The sequence below is a fragment of the Littorina saxatilis genome, linkage group LG7, assembly GCF_037325665.1.
Source record: "Littorina saxatilis isolate snail1 linkage group LG7, US_GU_Lsax_2.0, whole genome shotgun sequence".
Classification (NCBI taxonomy): Eukaryota; Metazoa; Mollusca; class Gastropoda; order Littorinimorpha; family Littorinidae; genus Littorina; species Littorina saxatilis.
The window spans coordinates 20,886,049-20,904,566 of NC_090251.1; the positions used below are offsets into that span (position 1 = coordinate 20,886,049).

Consider the following 18,518-nt stretch of genomic DNA (forward strand, 5'->3'; position numbering starts at 1 on the left):
TTGATTTTTTTCGTATTTTATACACGGATTAGGCGCTTCGTTATACAAGACGCAGGGGTCAAACTCGAGGAAAAAAGTCGCGCCTTATGACCCGGAAAGTACGGTACTTGTTTTACTTATTTCTTGCGTGATTTTAGCTGAGGTGAGGCGTTGCTGGCATTTAGAAAGTGTGGTGTTTATTTCTTGCGTGATTTTAGCTGAGGTGAGGCGTTGCTGGCATTTAGAAAGTGTGGTGTTTATTTCTTGCGTGATTTTAGCTGAGGTGAGGCGTTGCTGGCATTTAGAAAGTGTGGTGTTTATTTCTTGCTTGATTTTAGCTGAGGTGAGGCGTTGCTGGCATTTAGAAAGTGTGGTGTTTATTTCTTGCAGAAGTGAGAGAGCCGAGGCTGTGAAATTCTTGATGGAGAACGGTGCTGACCCAAACCCACTCTACCCAGGTGGCAACAGGTGGGCGACACTTGGTTCCACATTTAATTTTTATAGTGTTTACAAAGTAACCATTTGTGTAAGGCCTAAAAGAAAAATATGTCTGTTTCCGGTAACATCGCCAAAAAAAATAGGGTCGGTCGGTCGTTTTTTGACTCACATGTGAAGCAAAAGTGAGTCTATGTACTCACCCGAGTCGTCCGTCCGTCCGTCCGTCCGGAAAACTTTAACGTTGGATATTTCTTGGACACTATTCAGTCTATCAGTACCAAATTTGGCAAGATGGTGTATGATGACAAGGCCCCAAAAAACATACATAGCATCTTGACCTTGCTTCAAGGTCAAGGTCGCAGGGGCCATAAATGTTGTCTAAAAAACAGCTATTTTTCCCATTTTTCCCATTTTCTCTGAAGTTTTTGAGATTCAATACCTCACCTATATATGATATATAAGGCAAAGTAAGCCCCATCTTTTGATACCAGTTTGGTTTACCTTGCTTCAAGGTCAAGGTCACAGGAGCTCTTCAAAGTTGGATTGTATACATATTTTGAAGTGACCTTGACCCTGAACTATGGAAGATAACTGTTTCAAACTTAAAAATTATGTGGGGCACATGTTATGCTTTCATTATGAGACACATTTGGTCACATATGATCAAGGTCAAGGTCACTTTGACCCTTATGAAATGTGACCAAAATAAGGTAGTGAACCACTAAAAGTGACCATATCTCATGGTAGAAAGAGCCAATAAGCACCATTGTACTTCCTATGTCTTGAATTAACAGCTTTGTGTTGCATGACCTTGGATGACCTTGACCTTGGGTCAAGGTCACATGTATTTTGGTAGGAAAAATGTGTAAAGCAGTTCTTAGTGTATGATGTCATTGCTAGGTTTAGTTATTTGACCTTGACCCTGAAGGTCAAGGTCATGTAAAGGTCAAGGTCAAGCATGTGAGTCGTATGGGCTTTGCCCTTCTTGTTTTTAATTTTTAAAAACTTTTTTTGTAACCTTTTTCTTACGTTTTGTTAACGTCTTTTTACGTTTTGTTTTTTTCTTTAAATGCTTCCTTGAATAACTTACAATTATTTAGCACATGTTTTTGACCTAGATATATTGAAACTAAATAAAGTATACTTGACTTCATATTTTTTTTTGTGTGTGTGTGTGTGTGCGAAAAGCGGAAAAAAACTTTAGGGTCGGCGCTTAAAAATAGGGTCGGTCGGGTTACCGGAAACAGACATATTTTTCTTTTTGGCCTAAAGACATTTAAGCTGGTTTTCCATTGAAAAGTAACCATGAAAATTTGGTTTGGGAAAATCCTTTTTTTTCTTGAGTTCAAGAGGGCTTTTGTGTGTGTGGGTTGTGAGCTTGGTAAATGTCTGTGTGCGTTCTTTGGAGACAATTAGTAAATTTCCCATTTTGGGTGTAGGGGAAATAGAAAACATACTTGTCATACTAAATCAGAGGGGCGGGGATGTAGCTCAGTCGGTAGCGCGCTGGATTTGTATCCAGTTGGCCGCTGTCAGCGTGAGTTCGTCCCCACGTTCGGCGAGAGATTTATTTCTCAGTCAACTTTGTGTGCAGACTCTCCTCGGTGTCCGAACACCCCCGTGTGTACACACAAGCACAAGACCAAGTGCGCACGAAAAAGATCCTGTAATCCATGTCAGAGTTCGGTGGGTTATAGAAACACGAAAATACCCAGCATGCTTCCTCCGAAAACGGCGTATGGCTGCCTAAATGGCGGGGTAAAAAACGGTCCTACACGTAAAATTCTACTCGTGCAAAGAACACGAGTGTACGTGGGAGTTTCAGCCCACGAACGCAGAAGAAGAAAATACTAAATCAGATAATACAAATTCGTGGAGGATATTTCACTGGCTGTGTGATTAGTGCAAAATGTTTAAAAGTTTTAATTTTGTTTACCTTTTTATACATGGTAGGGGTCAAACTAGTCATGATTGCAGGCAAGCGTGTCACTTTGACACTCTACAGAAGTCATAAAAAGGCATATTTTTCAACCTGGTAAAGACAGTTGTGAAAATGACGAAAAAATCATTCCCAACAGTGGGCGCGAATGTGGTGTTTCTTTTGCCCCCTACTGTACAAGATAGTTTGATCCAAATTGTGTACCACTTGCTGATTCAGTGCCCTGCACTATGATGCCAGCCTGAGATAGTTTGATCCTATATTGTGTACCACTTGCTGGTTCAGTGCCCTGCACTATGATGCCAGCCTGAGATAGTTTGATCCTATATTGTGTACCACTTGCTGGTTCAGTGCCCTGCACTATGATGCCAGCCTGAGATAGTTTCATCCTATATTGTATACCACTTGCTGGTTCAGTGCCCTGCACTATGCTGCCAGCCTGAGATAGTTTGATCCTATATTGTGTACCACTTGCTGGTTCAGTGCCCTGCACTATGATGCCAGCCTGAGATAGTTTGATCCTATATTGTGTACCACTTGCTGGTTCAGTGCCCTGCACTATGATGCCAGCCTGAGATAGTTTGATCCTATATTGTGTACCACTTGCTGGTTCAGTGCCCTGCACTATGATGCCAGCCTGAGATAGTTTGATCCTATATTGTATACCACTTGCTGGTTCAGTGCCCTGCACTATGCTGCCAGCCTGAGATAGTTTGATCCTATATTGTGTACAACTTGCTGGTTCAGTGCCCTGCACTATGCTGCCAGCCTGAGATAGTTTCATCTTATATTGTGTACCACTTGCTGGTTCAGTGCCCTGCACTATGCTGCCAGCCTGAGCGGTCCCACAGATGTCTTGGAGATGCTGCTGTCATTTGGTTCTGACGTGGACGTGCTCAACAGTGAGGGCTCCACACCCCTCTTCTTTTCCACGCAGTCCAACAACCAGTTTGCTGCCTGCGTTCTCATCAACCAGGGCGCCAACGTCCGTCAAAAGAACGGCCATGGTGAGTGTACATTTTGTCAGGTTGAAAACTGAACATTGATTATGACAAAATGTTGCTTTATTTTTGTAGTCACAATAACTCATTCAGCGTTGGTCCTTCGGTGACTGCAGAGGAAAGTAACTCAGCAAAGCGAAACTAAAGAGGAAGAAGAATGAAGAAAGGAAAGCCGGAATACAAAATAAGTGAATCAGAAGAAATAGCATTGGAGAAACAGGTAAATCTGCACAGCACTCCTCAACTTGCAGTGAAATAGAATCTAAAGTCTTCAAGAGAAAAATGTGCTAAGACTCAGGTCTTTTTTCCCCCCGATTACAGGCCTGACAGCCTTTGACTACATTGTGGACTTCGAGGAGTGGATCGAGTCTGGATACTTCTCTGATGAAATAAAAGCAAGGTTGAAAGGTCAGTGGAATCATTACTCTAGTTTAGAAAAAAATCGCAAAATTCATGTACAAAATATATCAACTATGAACATGCCTATTAGTGACAAACCAAGTTTTTCTCATAAACTAAATGCACTTTTTTATGCTCAAATCTCAAGAGTGTACACAAATCAACCGAAGATTAAATTACATATGCTTACTCCCAATCACATATTGCATTTGACACAGTCTGAGATGCTAGGTACTGAAAACGCTTACCCGTCTAACACATTAAAGGGAAGCAACCCCATCACCAAAAAGGCAAACGTAGCCATGGTAACGGGCCGGTACCCCCGGGAGTTACCTCCCATCTAGTGGATACTACGTCACTTCCTATACCAACACGTGGTCATATACTCATACGTCTTTTTCAGTCCTTGAGAGTAGGACGTCTGTTTTTGCGCTCCTGTGGCTTACTCTGGTGTTTGTTGACACCTGCCGGCCACTTTACCTGTCTTCCCGCTTGCTGGCTCCTGTAGTTGGTGAGCTCGTTCCTTTGTCTTTCGTTGACTGGAATTTTTGTTGTAGTTACTGAATTCTGTCCATTTTGGGACTTGTGTTTTCAGTAGCTGTTTTTGTCTTGTCGCCATTTTTGTTGTTGCCAACTTGGCTGACGTAGATCAATATGTTTTTTAAGCCGTTGCTTGCCAGCCTTGTGGTTGGCGAGCTTGGTTTATTTTCGTTTCTTTGCTGAATTTCAGTCCATTCGGACGTGTTTGTTTCAGTGTTGTTTGTGTTGTCGCCATTTTTGTTGTTGGTCAGTTTGTCTGACTTACTTTTAAGTGGTGTTAAGCCTTTGCTTGCCGGCTTTTGTGGTTGGCGAGCTTGGTTATGTCGTCGTTTCTGACGATAACTGTTGTTTGTACTGATTTCTTTGTCCTTTTGGGCTTGCGTGTTCAGTACAATGTTTTGCGTTGGAGGCCTTTTTGTTTGTCAGTCAGTATGACGGACTCGGTTAAGAGGCGGGGAGAAGCCGACGTTTAGAGCTAGTTTTAGCCTAGTCGCTTCCTTTTCTTCCAAACCATTTTTTATTTGTTTCGGAAGATGCTCGCATTACTTTGTTTATGTTGCCTTTTTCTGCGCCTAGCTCTTTTGCTTGGCGCAGCCGGACACTGTTGTTTTTTGCCTCACCTTTTTGTTGGCATCGGAGCAGCGCGCTCTGATGTCTTCTTTGTTGTATTCCTTAGTTCCAGAGATTTGGAGCATGGTTTAGGAGGGGTTGCAGATCTCCACGCCGGTCAGCAGCATCGCTCTTCCGCCGTCCGTGGGGGATGTCCGGTTTTTGGCTTCCGTGACCGCACTTTTGGATTCCGGTCTAGGAGGGTGGTTTCCGGTCTTGTCGGTTTCGGCTTCCGCGGGAGGCTTTACCGGTAAGTCGAACTGGTCCACCAGCACTCGTCATGCTACCGGACACTCCCTTTTGGGAGACAGTTCTTTGGGGCAAGGTCACTACTTGCATTTCCCTGTTCATACTGCTCCTTTCCCGGCCGTGGCATCGCGTGCAGCAGAACAGAAGAGGCGGTCGTTTCGGCTGCTTTGTTTCCGGTTCACAACGGAAGCATAGGTCCTCCACCACATTAACGCGCTGCCGTCTGTGCTGGGGTTGACCTAAGACTGGCCTCCGGGCTTCATGGCTTCCGGCCTCAGTCTACACAGCCCTCGTTTCCGCGTTGTGCGGTTTCGGCGGCTGCGTTTCTGGCTTCGGCCGGAAGCATAGGTCCACCTACACATGTACGCTGAAGCGGCGGTGTACGGAGGGACCGCAGACTGGCCTCCGGGCTTCATGGCTTCCGGCCTCAGTCTACACAGCCCTCGTTTCCGTGTGCAGTTTCGGCGGCTGCGTTTCTGGCTTCGGCCGGAAGCATAGGTCCACCTACACACGTACGCTGAAGCTGCGGTGTACGGAGGGACCGCAGACTGGCCTTCGGGCTTTATGGCTTCCGGTCTCAGTCTATGCAGTCTTCGTTTCCGCTGTGGCGTTTTCGGCGGCTGCGTTTCCGGTTTCGGCCGGAAGCATAGGTCCACCTACACACGTACGCTGAAGCTGCGGTGTACGGAGGGACCGCAGACTGGCCTCAGGGCTTTATGGCTTCCGGCCTCAGTCTGTGCAGTCTTCGTTTCCGCTGTCGCGGTTTCAGCGGCTGCGTTTTCGGGTGGCTGCGGCCAGTTGACAGGAACGCCTGTTGCAGGTTTGGACTTTGTTGACTGGCAGCGGCGGCCGTTCCCGGTTTCGGCCGGGATAAACGGTTCCGGTTTCGGCCGGAAGCATAGGTCCACCTACACACGTACGCTGAAGCGGCGGTGTACGGAGGGATCGCAGACTGGCCTTCGGGCTTTATGGCTTCCGGCCTCAGTCTATGCAGTCTTCGTTTCCGCTGGGGCGGTTTCGGCGGCTGCGTTTGTTCGGTTTTGACTGAAAGCTTAGGTCCGCTTACGCACGTTCGCTTTGACGCTAGTGTGTGGAGGGACCGCTGACTGGCCTCCTGGCTTTATGGCTTTCGGCCTCAGTCGGTGCAGTCTTCGTTTCCGCTGTGGCGGTTTCGGCGGCTGCGTTTGTTCAGTTTTGGCTGAAAGCATAGGTCCACCTACACACGTTCGCTTTGGCGCTAGTGTATGGAGGGACCGCAGACTGGCCTCCGGGCTTTATGGCTTTCGGCCTCAGTCTGTGCAGTCTTCGTTTCCGTTGTAATGGTTTCGGCGGCTGCTATCCGGCTTCGGCCGGATTCGCTGTTCTTCTTCCTGGCAATTCCGTTTGGATGGCAAGGAGGAAGCAACAGTGTCTGGCAATAGGTCCTCCTTCACTTGTACGCTCCGACGTTGGTGGTGGGAGGGACCGCAGACTGGCCTCCTGGCTTTATGGCTTCCTGCCTCAGTCTACGCAGTCTTTGTTTCCGCATTCTGTGGTTTCGGCGGCCGCGTTTTCCGGCTTCGGTCGGATATGCTGTTCCTCTTTCTGTCACTTCCGTTTGGATGTCAGAGAGGGAACAATAGCAGTCGGCTTTCAGCACTCCGTGCTTCAGTCGGGGCAGTCGTTGCTTCACCCGGAGGGTGTTGGGACGTCCGCTTATCCAGGCCGGTGGTCGGACGGTTGGTCTACTTACCCTTTTCCTCATGGTCAAGGGATGAGTGGGGTCGTTTTTCCGGTGTTACGGTTTTCCGGTTTCCGGTTATTCCGTTTTTCCTCCCACCGCTGGGTTTATGACTTTGGTCTTTGTCCTTCAATGGTCCACTCTGAGCTTCAGTCGGTGGTCAGCGAAGGGACATGGTCGGGATTTCCGTCAGGGCTCAAGGCTATTCTTGCGGCTGCGGCGGAGGTTACTTCCCGGTACTTTCCTTTTAGGAATCTTAGGTCTCTCACCACATGGTCACTCTGTGGCTGTGCTGGGGTTGACCGGGGACTGACTTCCGGGCTTTTCGGCTTCCGGCCTCAGTCTAAGCAGCCTTCGTTTTCGCATGGTGCGACTTCGTCGGTTGCATTTCCGGCTGCGTCCGGATATACTGTTCTTCTTCTTTCCGGTTGTTTTCTGGGAGAAAGGAACAACGGCCGCTTTCGGGCGTTCTGACCTCAGCCGGGGTAGTTGTCTCGTCACCTTTCCGGAGGGGGGGCTTCTGTCCATTCAGTTCCGTTGTCTTGGATGTCATTTGGCTGTTTCTGACTCGCTTTCAGTCAGGGTATCAGTCGGGATGATGTTTCTGGTACGCGGGTTTCCGGTTTTCCGGTTATCCCGTGTATTGTTTCTGCCTCGGCATTGTCTTTCGCTCGGCCACTCTTACTTCAGTCTGTGGCTAGTGAAGTGACATTTTTTGGGGTTTTCTGTAGCAGGTGTGAGCGAAGATCAGGTGCTTGATCCTCACTTCTCTGCCCTTCGGGTTTACGGGTGCCCGGCCTCAGTCGGTGAACAGTTGTTTCAGCCGCGGGCTGCTGCTTCTGTCGCACTTCCGGCTTGCTGGAGAGGTTGTTTCTCTTACCGGCGTCTTAGTTACGTCAGGGTTTTAGAAACAACGATTGACCTTTGTGGTCATTCTTGTCTGTCGCTGGGTCCGACTCTGTCTTTCTCTGGCGACCAGATTTGTTCTGGTGTTTCGTCCTAACTTAAGATGTTCTTGAGTTGGCCTCGGAGGTTACATTCAGATTTTCTGGGGGGGCATTGTCTTTGGCAATGTAGGTCTGAGGAGTCATCCTTTGTGGCTTACCTTCTCTCTCAGTTTTGGCCAGTCCTCTCCTTCTAGAAGGGGGGAGCTGGCTAATGTTCCTATTTCTTTCGTTTACCTGTGTACGGCGGGTACTTCGGAATTATGGCTGTCCTACGGGTATCATGGCTTTTAGCCTTGACCTGTGCGATGGTCTCCTGCAATTTGCAGGTAGCTATGGCATTTCCGGTTCCTGTGTTGGAGGTTTTCTAGGCTTTCTTCATCCTCTTTCTGAGGTGAGTCAGTTCGACTTCCGTTCGGTCGGGTTTCTTGTTACAGTCACCCTTCTATCACAGGCTACTATGTCTATGGCGTTGGCCTGTTGGTCTCAGTGTTTGTCCCTCAGTCTTTCAGACGTGGACATACGCTTGCTGGTTTTTCGCCCAAACTCAGGAGGGCTCTTGATTTGGTCTTGAAATAATTTCCAGTTTTTTCCTGAAAACTCTTTGTCTCGGGAGTTGTTTGGCTGGTTGGCTTCACGTTTTTTCCAGTATGCCTACCAGTCATGTTTTTGGCTTTGGGTTCTTGATTCGGTTTCAATTACCTTCAAGCAGACTGAACTGCGGACTCTATGGCTTTGGGCCATTTTGTTCATGGTTACCGGTCACTCTAGACTTTGTCCTCTGTGACTTCCGCACTTTCGGGTGCTTATACTTGTTGTATGTAGCTACTTCCTCGTACTTTCTCTTTCTGCTTTTGCACGAACGGGTAGAGGATTTCTGGTTACCATCTCTTTTGAGAGCAGCAGGTCGGCTGTTTACGGCACCCTTCTTTAGCATGCTTTATGGGTGACGAGGTCAAAAGATCGCAGTCAGGGTTTTTTCCTGATGTTTTCTTATGTCACTTCCTAAGAGTACCTTGATCGTTTCTTGGTTAGTTTGTACTCTAACGCAGAGTAGCAGACAGTGTGCTTAGGGGGGGTGAGCGTTTCTTCACGTTCTTGGAACTTTTAGGAACGCTTATGCTCTTTTTGAGTTTTTTATCATCGGGTTGGACGCTGGTACTTCGTACTCGGGTCTCTCTCTTTCTTTTTGCGTGGAGATCGGTCACTCTTCTCTGGAGCTGACCTATATCTCTCAGGTGTTGTCGGGCTTTGGCATTGCCTTCCAATGAAAAGGGGGGGGGGGGGGTCAGATTGTCTTTCCCCTCCTCTCGGCTCGGGTTCATGTAATCCAGGTTTTTTTCTTCCTTCCTGGGCCGTTTTCTTTACGGTCCGGGGGGAAGTGTTGGGCACAGCTTTCTGGCTTTCTGAACTTGTCTTCAGCAAGTTTGGTCTGAGCGACATCCTGGCTGTCTATCAGGATTTTCTATGGCCCCTTCCTGACTTGTTGGCAGGGGGCCAGTTCCTGGCAAGGGTGTTAGAGTGAGTTAGAATTTTCTTTCCCACCGGGCCCTTCATGCCTGTTTTGGCAGCGGGCCAGTTTCTGGCAAGGTTTTTAGAGTGAGTTAGATTTTTCTTTCCCACCGCCTTGTTGATGTTATCTGCAATATGTGATTGGGAGTAAGCATATGTAATTTAATATAAAATTTCTAAAGTAAATTTTCATTTGATTAATATACTTACCCCAATCACATATTGTAGGCCCGCCCGCCTGCCCCGCTTATGGTTTTTTAATTTTTTTAAAGCCGTATGAGTATATGACCACGTGTTGGTATAGGAAGTGACGTAGTATCCACTAGATGGGAGGTAACTCCTGGGGGTACCGGCCCGTTACCATGGCTACGTTTGCCTTTTAGGTGATGGGGTTGCTTCCCTTTAATGTGTTAGACGGGTAAGCGTTTTCAGTACCTAGCATCTCAGACTGTGTCAAATGCAATATGTGATTGGGGTAAGTATATTAATCAAATGAAAATTTACTTTAGAAATTTTATATTTTAGTGTGCAAATCCGAGAAAAAGTGTTCTCTAGAATTACAGAGAGAACAATACAGGTGAAGGTTTATTAAAGGCACAGTGTGCCTCCCGTAAACCATCACAGATACTGTCAGGCTTTTACACAAAGTACAAACACCCTTCCATTTGAACGCTCACCAAACGGGAACATCCTAGGTGCCCTACGTAAAGAGCGAGCAATTTTCAAAGAATAATTTTGCGGATTATGGTGCGTTTTAGCGCTAGACCTAACTTTTAAAATCTAAATAATAAATTGACAGCTTGTTACACAAACATTCTTAAATCATAAAAGAATTCTTTTTTCATCAAGACAAGATCAGTACAATTCGAAGTTTTGAAAGTTTGAAAAAAGAAACGCCCGGAAGCAGGGTCACGCAAGGTCGTGGTTCTCGTAGCAGACGACGGTTTATGCCTATTGCCAGTTCCTCTGAACAGTCAAAAGCCATCGCGAGAGTTCTTGTGAACCACAGCCGTTTGTTTCGTGCATAGTCAAAGGTACATAGCTATTGCAGATAAGCTCACAGCGAGTCGCATTCAAATTACTAACTGACGACTGCATTGTGAAAAAAGGAAACTGGATCACACGGGTTCACAATGGCTCAGGGGTAAGATAAACCACGCAAAATAAATTCTTTGAAAATTGCTCGCTCTTTACGGAGGGCACCTAGGATGTTCTCAAGCGGTCAGTGTTTAAATGAAAGGGTGTTTGTACTGTTTGTAAAGGCCTGACAGTATCTGTGATGGTTTACGGGAAGCTTACTGTGCCTTTAAGGTCTAGATGATAATGATTATCTAAATTTATTGCCTGCTATACTGCTTTGTTACTTCTTTTAAATGTGTGTTGGAGTAATCAGAGTGTGTGTTTACGTTGATAGATGAACAAGTTTACATTGCAATACATGGTACATGTGCAGCGTACAGCCTTAAGCACGCTCGTGACCTGATTCGTGCCATTTCCAAGCGAGTGAAACCCACGCCCAACCAGCAGCCCCGAGGAACTATCTGGCGCCAAGCCCTCACCCCCGCCTCCCCCGTCACCACTGGCAGTCCCATGGCATTCTCACCCTCTGTGTACTCCAACACTTCTTTCCGCTCAATGCACGCCATCCTGCCACCTATCTGAGACTAGTCTGTGTCACCCCCACTGATGTCTATCTCCCTTGGAAATGGTTGAGCAGTTGAAGTCTCAATCAGCGAACGAATAAGAAGTTTAAATCCACGTCAAAATGGCTTCTCACATTATGCATTCTATTATTACCTGCACATCTATACCGAGCAACTAATGCATCCACTTCACGAGGCGCCGATGTCAGACAGTCATCAACGCCAGCGGGGGCCATACGCATAATGACTTTCCGGCGGGTTTTGGGTTGCCCAGGACAACAAAGGACGATCCCATACCGAAGTAGAGTGTTATAAGAACATCTCACCTTTATTTCGATTCGTTTCAATGTCAGCTATTTTAGCTATGCAATTTTCAAATGTCAAGTAAACTTATTTCTAAAGATAATTCGCGTTTCTTTTGTTGCTCGGTATATTATCAGGATTGACTCTGTATGTCAAGTTTTATCAAACACCCCTCCTATACACTCAACTAGTAAAATGAAGGAAAGTCTATGTAATCTGTTAGTTAAGTCTTCTGAAAAAGGCAGATTGACTCGGAGTCAATTGCAGAACAATGCGCCAGCGCATGCCTACCCTTACCCCATACCTCACTGTGTTTGTGCATTTCTACCTCATTAAAATTAAATGTGGTCACCACAAGCCAGAGGCTTCACAATTTTCATGAAGTAAGATGTTAAGACTTCAGCATACCACTCATGTCATAACACAACATACACTCACACATCATTGGTATATCATGAAAATGAGGTCGTGTCTATACTGGCACAGACCCAATTTTCCACTGCTCATGATGACGTCAAAGTCACAGAGACAAACGTCATTCTGGGAACACTTGTGCACTTGCTTTTTCCCATGGAAGAATTATGAGAACATACTGCTGTTTTCAGGACTGCACATTTGTCAATTAAAGAGGTTTTTTTCCTTCAGTTAGCAGAGATATGTGCATACATTTGCTATTTTTCTGAGTCTCAATACAACATGCCAGGATCTGTGATGGGTTAAAATTCAAAGAGATATACTTTTTTTTTTAAAATTGACCCACAGTCCCGTTAAATGTGTACAAAGAATGGTCTGGACTGAAGCAGCATTCAAGTGAGTTGACATGTTACCTTGACTGTGATATTTTGTTTGGAAGTTAAAAAGGGTCTGACCACAAGACTATTATGGTGACTATCGTGTGACATGAACCAAAGCAGCATTGTTGTGTGTTGTTTGTCTGCATATGTAAAATGCACTGCACTTGAGCATCGTTGGCGTGATTGCATGTCGGCAAATCATAACTGATCCAGTGACAGAGTCTGGTCTGGTTGTCTCTTGGCCACCACCTCAATGCCTGTCATGGATATCTGGAGCCAAAGCTGTGGTTGCCTACTTTTTATTTCACTGTGGAACACCATCAAGTATCAGACTGTTTCATTACATTCACCTTTACAGTGTGCTCTGCATTGAATGACATACATGTACTTTTGAATCAATACAGCATTCAAATTCTCTTATGTTGCCTTTTAGTGGGGGGGGGGGGGGGCTGTTTTACTCAGAATTTGTTCAAATGAATGACAGAGAACTACATAGGCCTCTGCAGTGACCACCATGTGATAAATGTGTGTTGTCTTCAGACTAGCTTTATTTTCAGTTCCGTTTGTAGTTATTGCTGACTTTTCAGTTTATTCATTCATTTGTGGTACTTTGAGGTTTCTTATCTGCCCCTTATCTGTCTTGTGTGATCATCATGATGTTTGTGCTCACTGGCACTCAGATTTACCATTATTTTGATCACTAATGTTGAGAATATGTAATTTAGACATTGTGCAGGGTAAAATCAACTTGGTGTTCCATGAACGCTTCAAACTGGTTTTTTTTCTGAGAGCCCCACCTTGTACAAAACATGTAATTATAGACATACTGACTGAACATTACTGATGCTTGTGATGACGGTTTGGCAAATTTGTTCAAATACATTTATATTTGCAGACCTGCCTACCCCCCCAAAGGTAAATTAGGGAGATCCTCCAAAGCTGGCCGGGGTCCAGGGGCCGCCAAGGCCCCGGTGGGGTCCAGGGTCAACGACCGAAAATGGTTTTAAGGATTTATAAAGTGTATTTTGAGGCCTTTCCTAACACCAAATAAATGGGATATGCCTTTTTGAAAAGCTATGAAAAGTACAATAAAACAATAACAGAGCTTGGTTTTCTTTGAGAAGACAGCTCATATGACTGGCCTGGCAGTTGTAATCACATCTACATCAAGTGTATGTATTAAGCAATGGCTTGAAAAAGACAGCATGGGACAGGCAGATAAAATATGTGAACATATTTTAGTGACTTTTCACTCCAGGAAAACCCAATTCATACAGATGAAAACAAGGTCATTCAAGAAATATATGACTAGATTTATTTTGCCAGCTCTTGGATTCAAAATGAATACATTTACTCTCAACAGGGCCATATTTCACAGAGAAGAAAAAGTAATACTGATTGGTGCAGGTGAGAACAAAACACCATTAATTGCTGCAGTATAATAATCTTGCAACAGAATAATGTAGCTTTGATTCGACGACTCATTTCAGTTGCCTCTGACACATTTGGGGGGTGTGAACGGTAACTCCTAGTCCTATTGTCAACCAATCTTTCCTCAAGATTTTGAACATGTTTTATGGTGTTTTATTTACTCCTAGGTACGAGGAGGAAGAAGAAGTTAAAAAAAAAATAACTATTGAAAAAATAAAAAATTACTTGCAGCGATTTCAGAATCGGGAAAGGCCTTCCCAACTGCTTTGTTAATCTTGTCAGAAAAAGCTATAGGCACGTTGTTCTCCGCCAGTAACTGCGTGAATGTGGCCTCGGCGTTGGTAACCCGTCTTTTAAAATCCGTTGCCTTTTGGAAACAGGTAGTCAGTTTCAGCTGCCTGTTCTTTATGCCCTCTTTGGCTGCCTCCTTGTGGGTTGAACTGGCACAGTGCTTGGTGATGTCGTTTCTACCGCCGTGGGATATCGAGAAATCCCGGTGGCAGACGCCGCAATGAGCAAAATGGGGGCCTTTCGTAGACTTCTCCATGTTTTCCAACTTATAGTACTCGTCTTTCCACTTCTGCATGTATTTCTTCGATTTCACTTTCTGCTGATGCTCAAATGGTGCTGTCGATTCGTCGTCTGTCTCATGCAGACGTTTCTCAGCTTCTTTACCCGCCATCGCGACAATCCGCGTCAACAGAGCTTCGCAAGTCAAGCTTAGCGATTGGTCGTTGTATCTGAGTAAACCAATCATAACAGCCGAAGCAAAAACGCTTGGTGGCACCGGAAGCTGTACTCAGCCCAGGCGTCTAAAAGCCCAAACCATGTACAACACGGAACAAATTTTTTTTTTATTTTTTTTACAGGATTCATTGATGAAATCGGGAGAATTCAAAGTCTAATCGGGAGGTCGGAAGTAACAGACATAAATCGGGAGTCTCCCGAATTTTTCGGGAGAGTAGGCAGGTCTGTATTTGTCATGCACACCTGTTATGGTTATGTGCCTTTCAGATCACAAACATCATGAGTGTGTACATTTTTAATTATTGTATGATGCGTTTGTTGGTGTTGTGTGAACATTTTAAATGCAGTTTTGTGAAGGAAATAAAAGGAAAACAAGAGGCGAAGCCTTCAAGGCTCACGTAAGAAATCGACAAACAGTTACACAAACTCAATCACTCAGTCACACATACACACACACAGTAAGCATAGATGACACGGTGCAAGAGTGCGAGACACTAGATCTAGATCTGTCTGTCTGTAGCCTACTTACGGGGACACGACTGCCAGATGGCCAGATCGACACTGCGCTTTCGACAGCGCTTCCTCGCGCAGACACTGAAAACACGCTGTGCAGATTACCCTGCAGGAAATCTCCTTTGGTATCTTCTTTATCTATTTTTCTGGAGCTACGAAACCGAACAATGTGAAATCGTCTTCTCCGAATCGGCGAACTGCAGCTCGGTGATAACTGTATCTATACCACAATCCTTCACGCGATCTGACCTAACCTTGACCCCCTGACCTGGGCTCGTATTCTTGAAAAAGCTGCAACATTGTGTCCTTTAAAGTCAAACTGTCGTTTAACTACCGCCCAGTATTTATTTTTACTGCCCAGTAATTATTTATTTTCCCCCGGTATTAATGTGTGTCTGGCGGAAGGTCGGCAGCTACCAGAATTGGTTATTTTTAGAATAGGAGATTCCTCATGCTTGCTCCTCTCTACAAACAATATTTGAACAAGATTTATTCTTGAAAAAGCTGCAACTCATATCACTGGCCTGTAAAACTCAATAAGTCTGCCAACTGCTAAGTGTTATTTATGAAACACCGGTAAGTCCTTACCGGGTTGTCTCCGAGCTGTAAAGTTAGAGGACCCATCCCCCTCCTGTAAAGTTGCTACCTGTCGGTAACTTCACCACCACTGTCCATTAAAACCGTCAAGTTCGAATAAATCTTGTTCAAATATTGTTCGTAGATTTATGTCCCTCATGGACACACATTGGTGTCATTTAAGCACTGATGCATTGCGGTCAAATACGAGCTTCTGCTCGCGAAAGATTTCAACCGATGCTCGATCATAACGGCGTGTTGCGAAAGCGTGCTTGCGTCTTGTTTAATGCATTACAGTGGCGAGAATTTGGTGTCTGATTCCGTAGCCGAACGGTTATCGAATTCGCCTGATGCGCGATTGAGTCGAGATCGAATCGGCATCAGGCCTTACTTTTGTTTTGTTTTACTCTTTGTCATTAATTTTGTTTGTTTTTGTTTATTTTCTTCGTGTGCAAAAGAGTACGTTGTAATATCAAAATTGATTTAAAAAATTAATTTTAGGCGAGAATGATTTTTTTTTTTAAATTGATGGTTAACATGATATTACCGTTAACTACCTTGTATACGCCCACCCACCCTATGTACCAGTTTTGCCCAAAAGTGGGGGGTGGGCGTTTACTAGGTACTATACCCTTGGCAGGAGCGGGTCCTTAGCTAGAAAAACGATATTTTGGTCATTTGTCATAGAAGTGTTCAAAGGATGCGTTATTGCACAAAACTCCCCCCCCCCTCTCTCTCTCTCTCTCTCTCTCTCTCTCTCACACACACACACACACACACACACACACACACACACACTAACACTAACACTAACACTAACACACAAAATCAACCTCTTCAGACATCACTTCCCGCCAAAGATGAAGCTTTGAAGATGAAGACCATTGTTGGAGCAGTCCGCGGTACAAGCCATCAACAACTGTACGACGAGTCAGGCTTTATTTCACTTTAAGAGAGGCGTAAACGTCAAAAATTGATATTATTTCACAAGATTGTACACCGTAAGGTGCCAAACTACTTACTTGCGATATTGCCACCATTAATATCAACTAATAATCCATATCGCCAGCGCAGACCTTTAGACAGGAAAGTTCCATCGTTTAACACTGAATTATACAAAAACTCATTTCTCCCATCTACAACACAACTCTGGAATTCTTTACCAGACTACATAACACTTAGTAAGTCCCTCAAGCACTTTTTGTCAAAAAACGATTTAAGTCCGCCGTGTTATTGGTATTCTGGAGATCGCATATCACAAACAATTCACTGTAAGCTCAGGTTATATATAAGTGATCTTAATAACGATCTGGTGAGACGACACGTTGCTACAGATGTATCTTGTGACTGCGGATTTCCGTCCGAAACCGTAAAACACTTCCTATTAGATTGTCCAAATTATCGCGAAGCACGTCAAGAAACCATCACATACCCTCCCTAACCACAGTATTCACCTCCCCCACCTTCTAAATGGAGACAGACAGTATTCTGTAGATTTGAACAGGAACATTTTTTCCAGAGTACACTCGTTCATTGAACGTTCAGGCCGCTTTGGGCAAACCAGAATCAATGCTCCACAAGCCGGACAACAACTTTAATTTCTGCACAACTCTTACCCATCCCTCTTCTTTTTATTCCTTTTCTTCCCCTCCTTCCTTCCTCTTACTGTCTTTCTTTATAATGATTATGCAACGTTTATTATGTTATGATAATTTTGGATGATTAATGAGATGAGGATGATTATAATGATGATGCTTTGGATTTCCAATTTGGTTTATTTAGACAAATTGTTCAGCCGTTACCGCCTTACGTTATAATATCCATGCAGGAACACCACTATAAGCTTCTAGCTTGTTGCTGTTACCTGTGTCTTTTGTATACATGTCATGATTGTAACATTTGTTGAAATAAACTTATGTTTAAACCAAAGATAAAGCTTTCGTTTCTTCTTTTTCCTCCCAGTCAAAAATGTATTGCGATTCTCTAGCCACTCCAGAAACCTTTTTCTGTCCAATCCCCGAAGCATGTCTTAAGGAAAGGAAACAATTGAAAAACAACAATAACAGCAGAATGAATAATCTTTATTTATTTTTCTTGTCTACTAGTCCACTGGTCGAAACTGGGAGGGTGGGCATTTACTAGGTACTATACCATGTACACCTGCATGCAACTGAGGTTAATAAAAAAAATTAAAAATAAAATCTCCCCGTGTTTTTATTTCATTTTTGAGTCACTTGAGAAAAAGTGACTCTATGTAATCGGTCAGTGTTAGTCTGTCCGGCCGGCCGTAGACACCACCTTAACGTTGGACTTTTCTCGGAAACTATCAAAGCGATCGGGCTCATATTTTGTTTAGTCGTGACCTCCAATGACCTCTACACTTTAACGATGGTTTCGTTGACCTTTGACCTTTTTCAAGGTCACAGGTCAGCGTCAAAGAAAAAATTAGACATTTTATATCTTTTCTCGGAAACTATCAAAGCGATCGGGCTCATATTTTGTTTAGTCGTGACCTCCAATGACCTCTACACTTTAACGATGGTTTCGTTGACCTTTGACCTTTTTCAAGGTCACAGGTCAGCGTCAAAGGAAAAATTAGACATTTTATATCTTTGACAAAGTTCATCGGATGTGATTGAAACTTTGTAGGATTATTCTTTACATCAAAGTATTTACATCTGTAGCCTTTTACGAACGTTATCAGAAAAACAAGGGAGATAACTAGCCTTTTCTGTTCGGCAACACACAACTTAACGTTGGGCTTTTCTCGGAAACTATAAAAGTGACCGGGCTCAAATTTTATGTGAACGTGACTCATTGTGTTGTGAATAGCAATTTCTTCCTGTCCATCTGATGCCTCATATAATATTCAGAACTGCGAAAGTGACTCGATCGAGCGTTTGCTCTTCTTGTTATTTTATGTTTGAGTTGTTGCTATTGACTTTGAAACTGACACGCCGGCGGTAACGCGTGCGCAGAGAAGAGCAAGCATCGGGAATCTTAAATTCTAAAAATAACCAACTGGTACCTGCCGACCTTCCGCTAGACACACATGAATACCGGGAAAAAATAAATAATTACTGGGCAGTAAAAATAAATACTGGGCGGTAGTTAAACGAGTTTGACTTTGAAGGACACAATGTTGCAGCTTTTTAGCCAGCGTGTCAGTTTCAAAGTCAAT

General features: G+C 44.4%; 1 protein-coding gene across 2 annotated transcripts in view; it reads left to right on the top strand.

Moving 5' to 3' along the window:
• Positions 1-14,625, top strand: part of LOC138970883 (uncharacterized) — a 77,367-nt gene extending 62,742 nt beyond the window's left edge. The window contains exons 23-27 of one of the 2 annotated variants that reach the window (XM_070343455.1): positions 370-447; positions 3,170-3,363; positions 3,679-3,765; positions 4,160-4,267; positions 10,784-14,625. In XM_070343455.1, coding sequence (XP_070199556.1) covers positions 370-447; positions 3,170-3,363; positions 3,679-3,765; positions 4,160-4,267; positions 10,784-10,992 — 676 coding nt within the window. In that variant the 3' untranslated portion in view covers positions 10,993-14,625. The remainder of the gene's footprint in view (positions 1-369; positions 448-3,169; positions 3,364-3,678; positions 3,766-4,159; positions 4,268-10,783) is intronic. The other variant, XM_070343456.1, reaches the window with a different exon arrangement.
• The last annotated feature ends 3,893 nt before the right edge of the window (positions 14,626-18,518 follow it).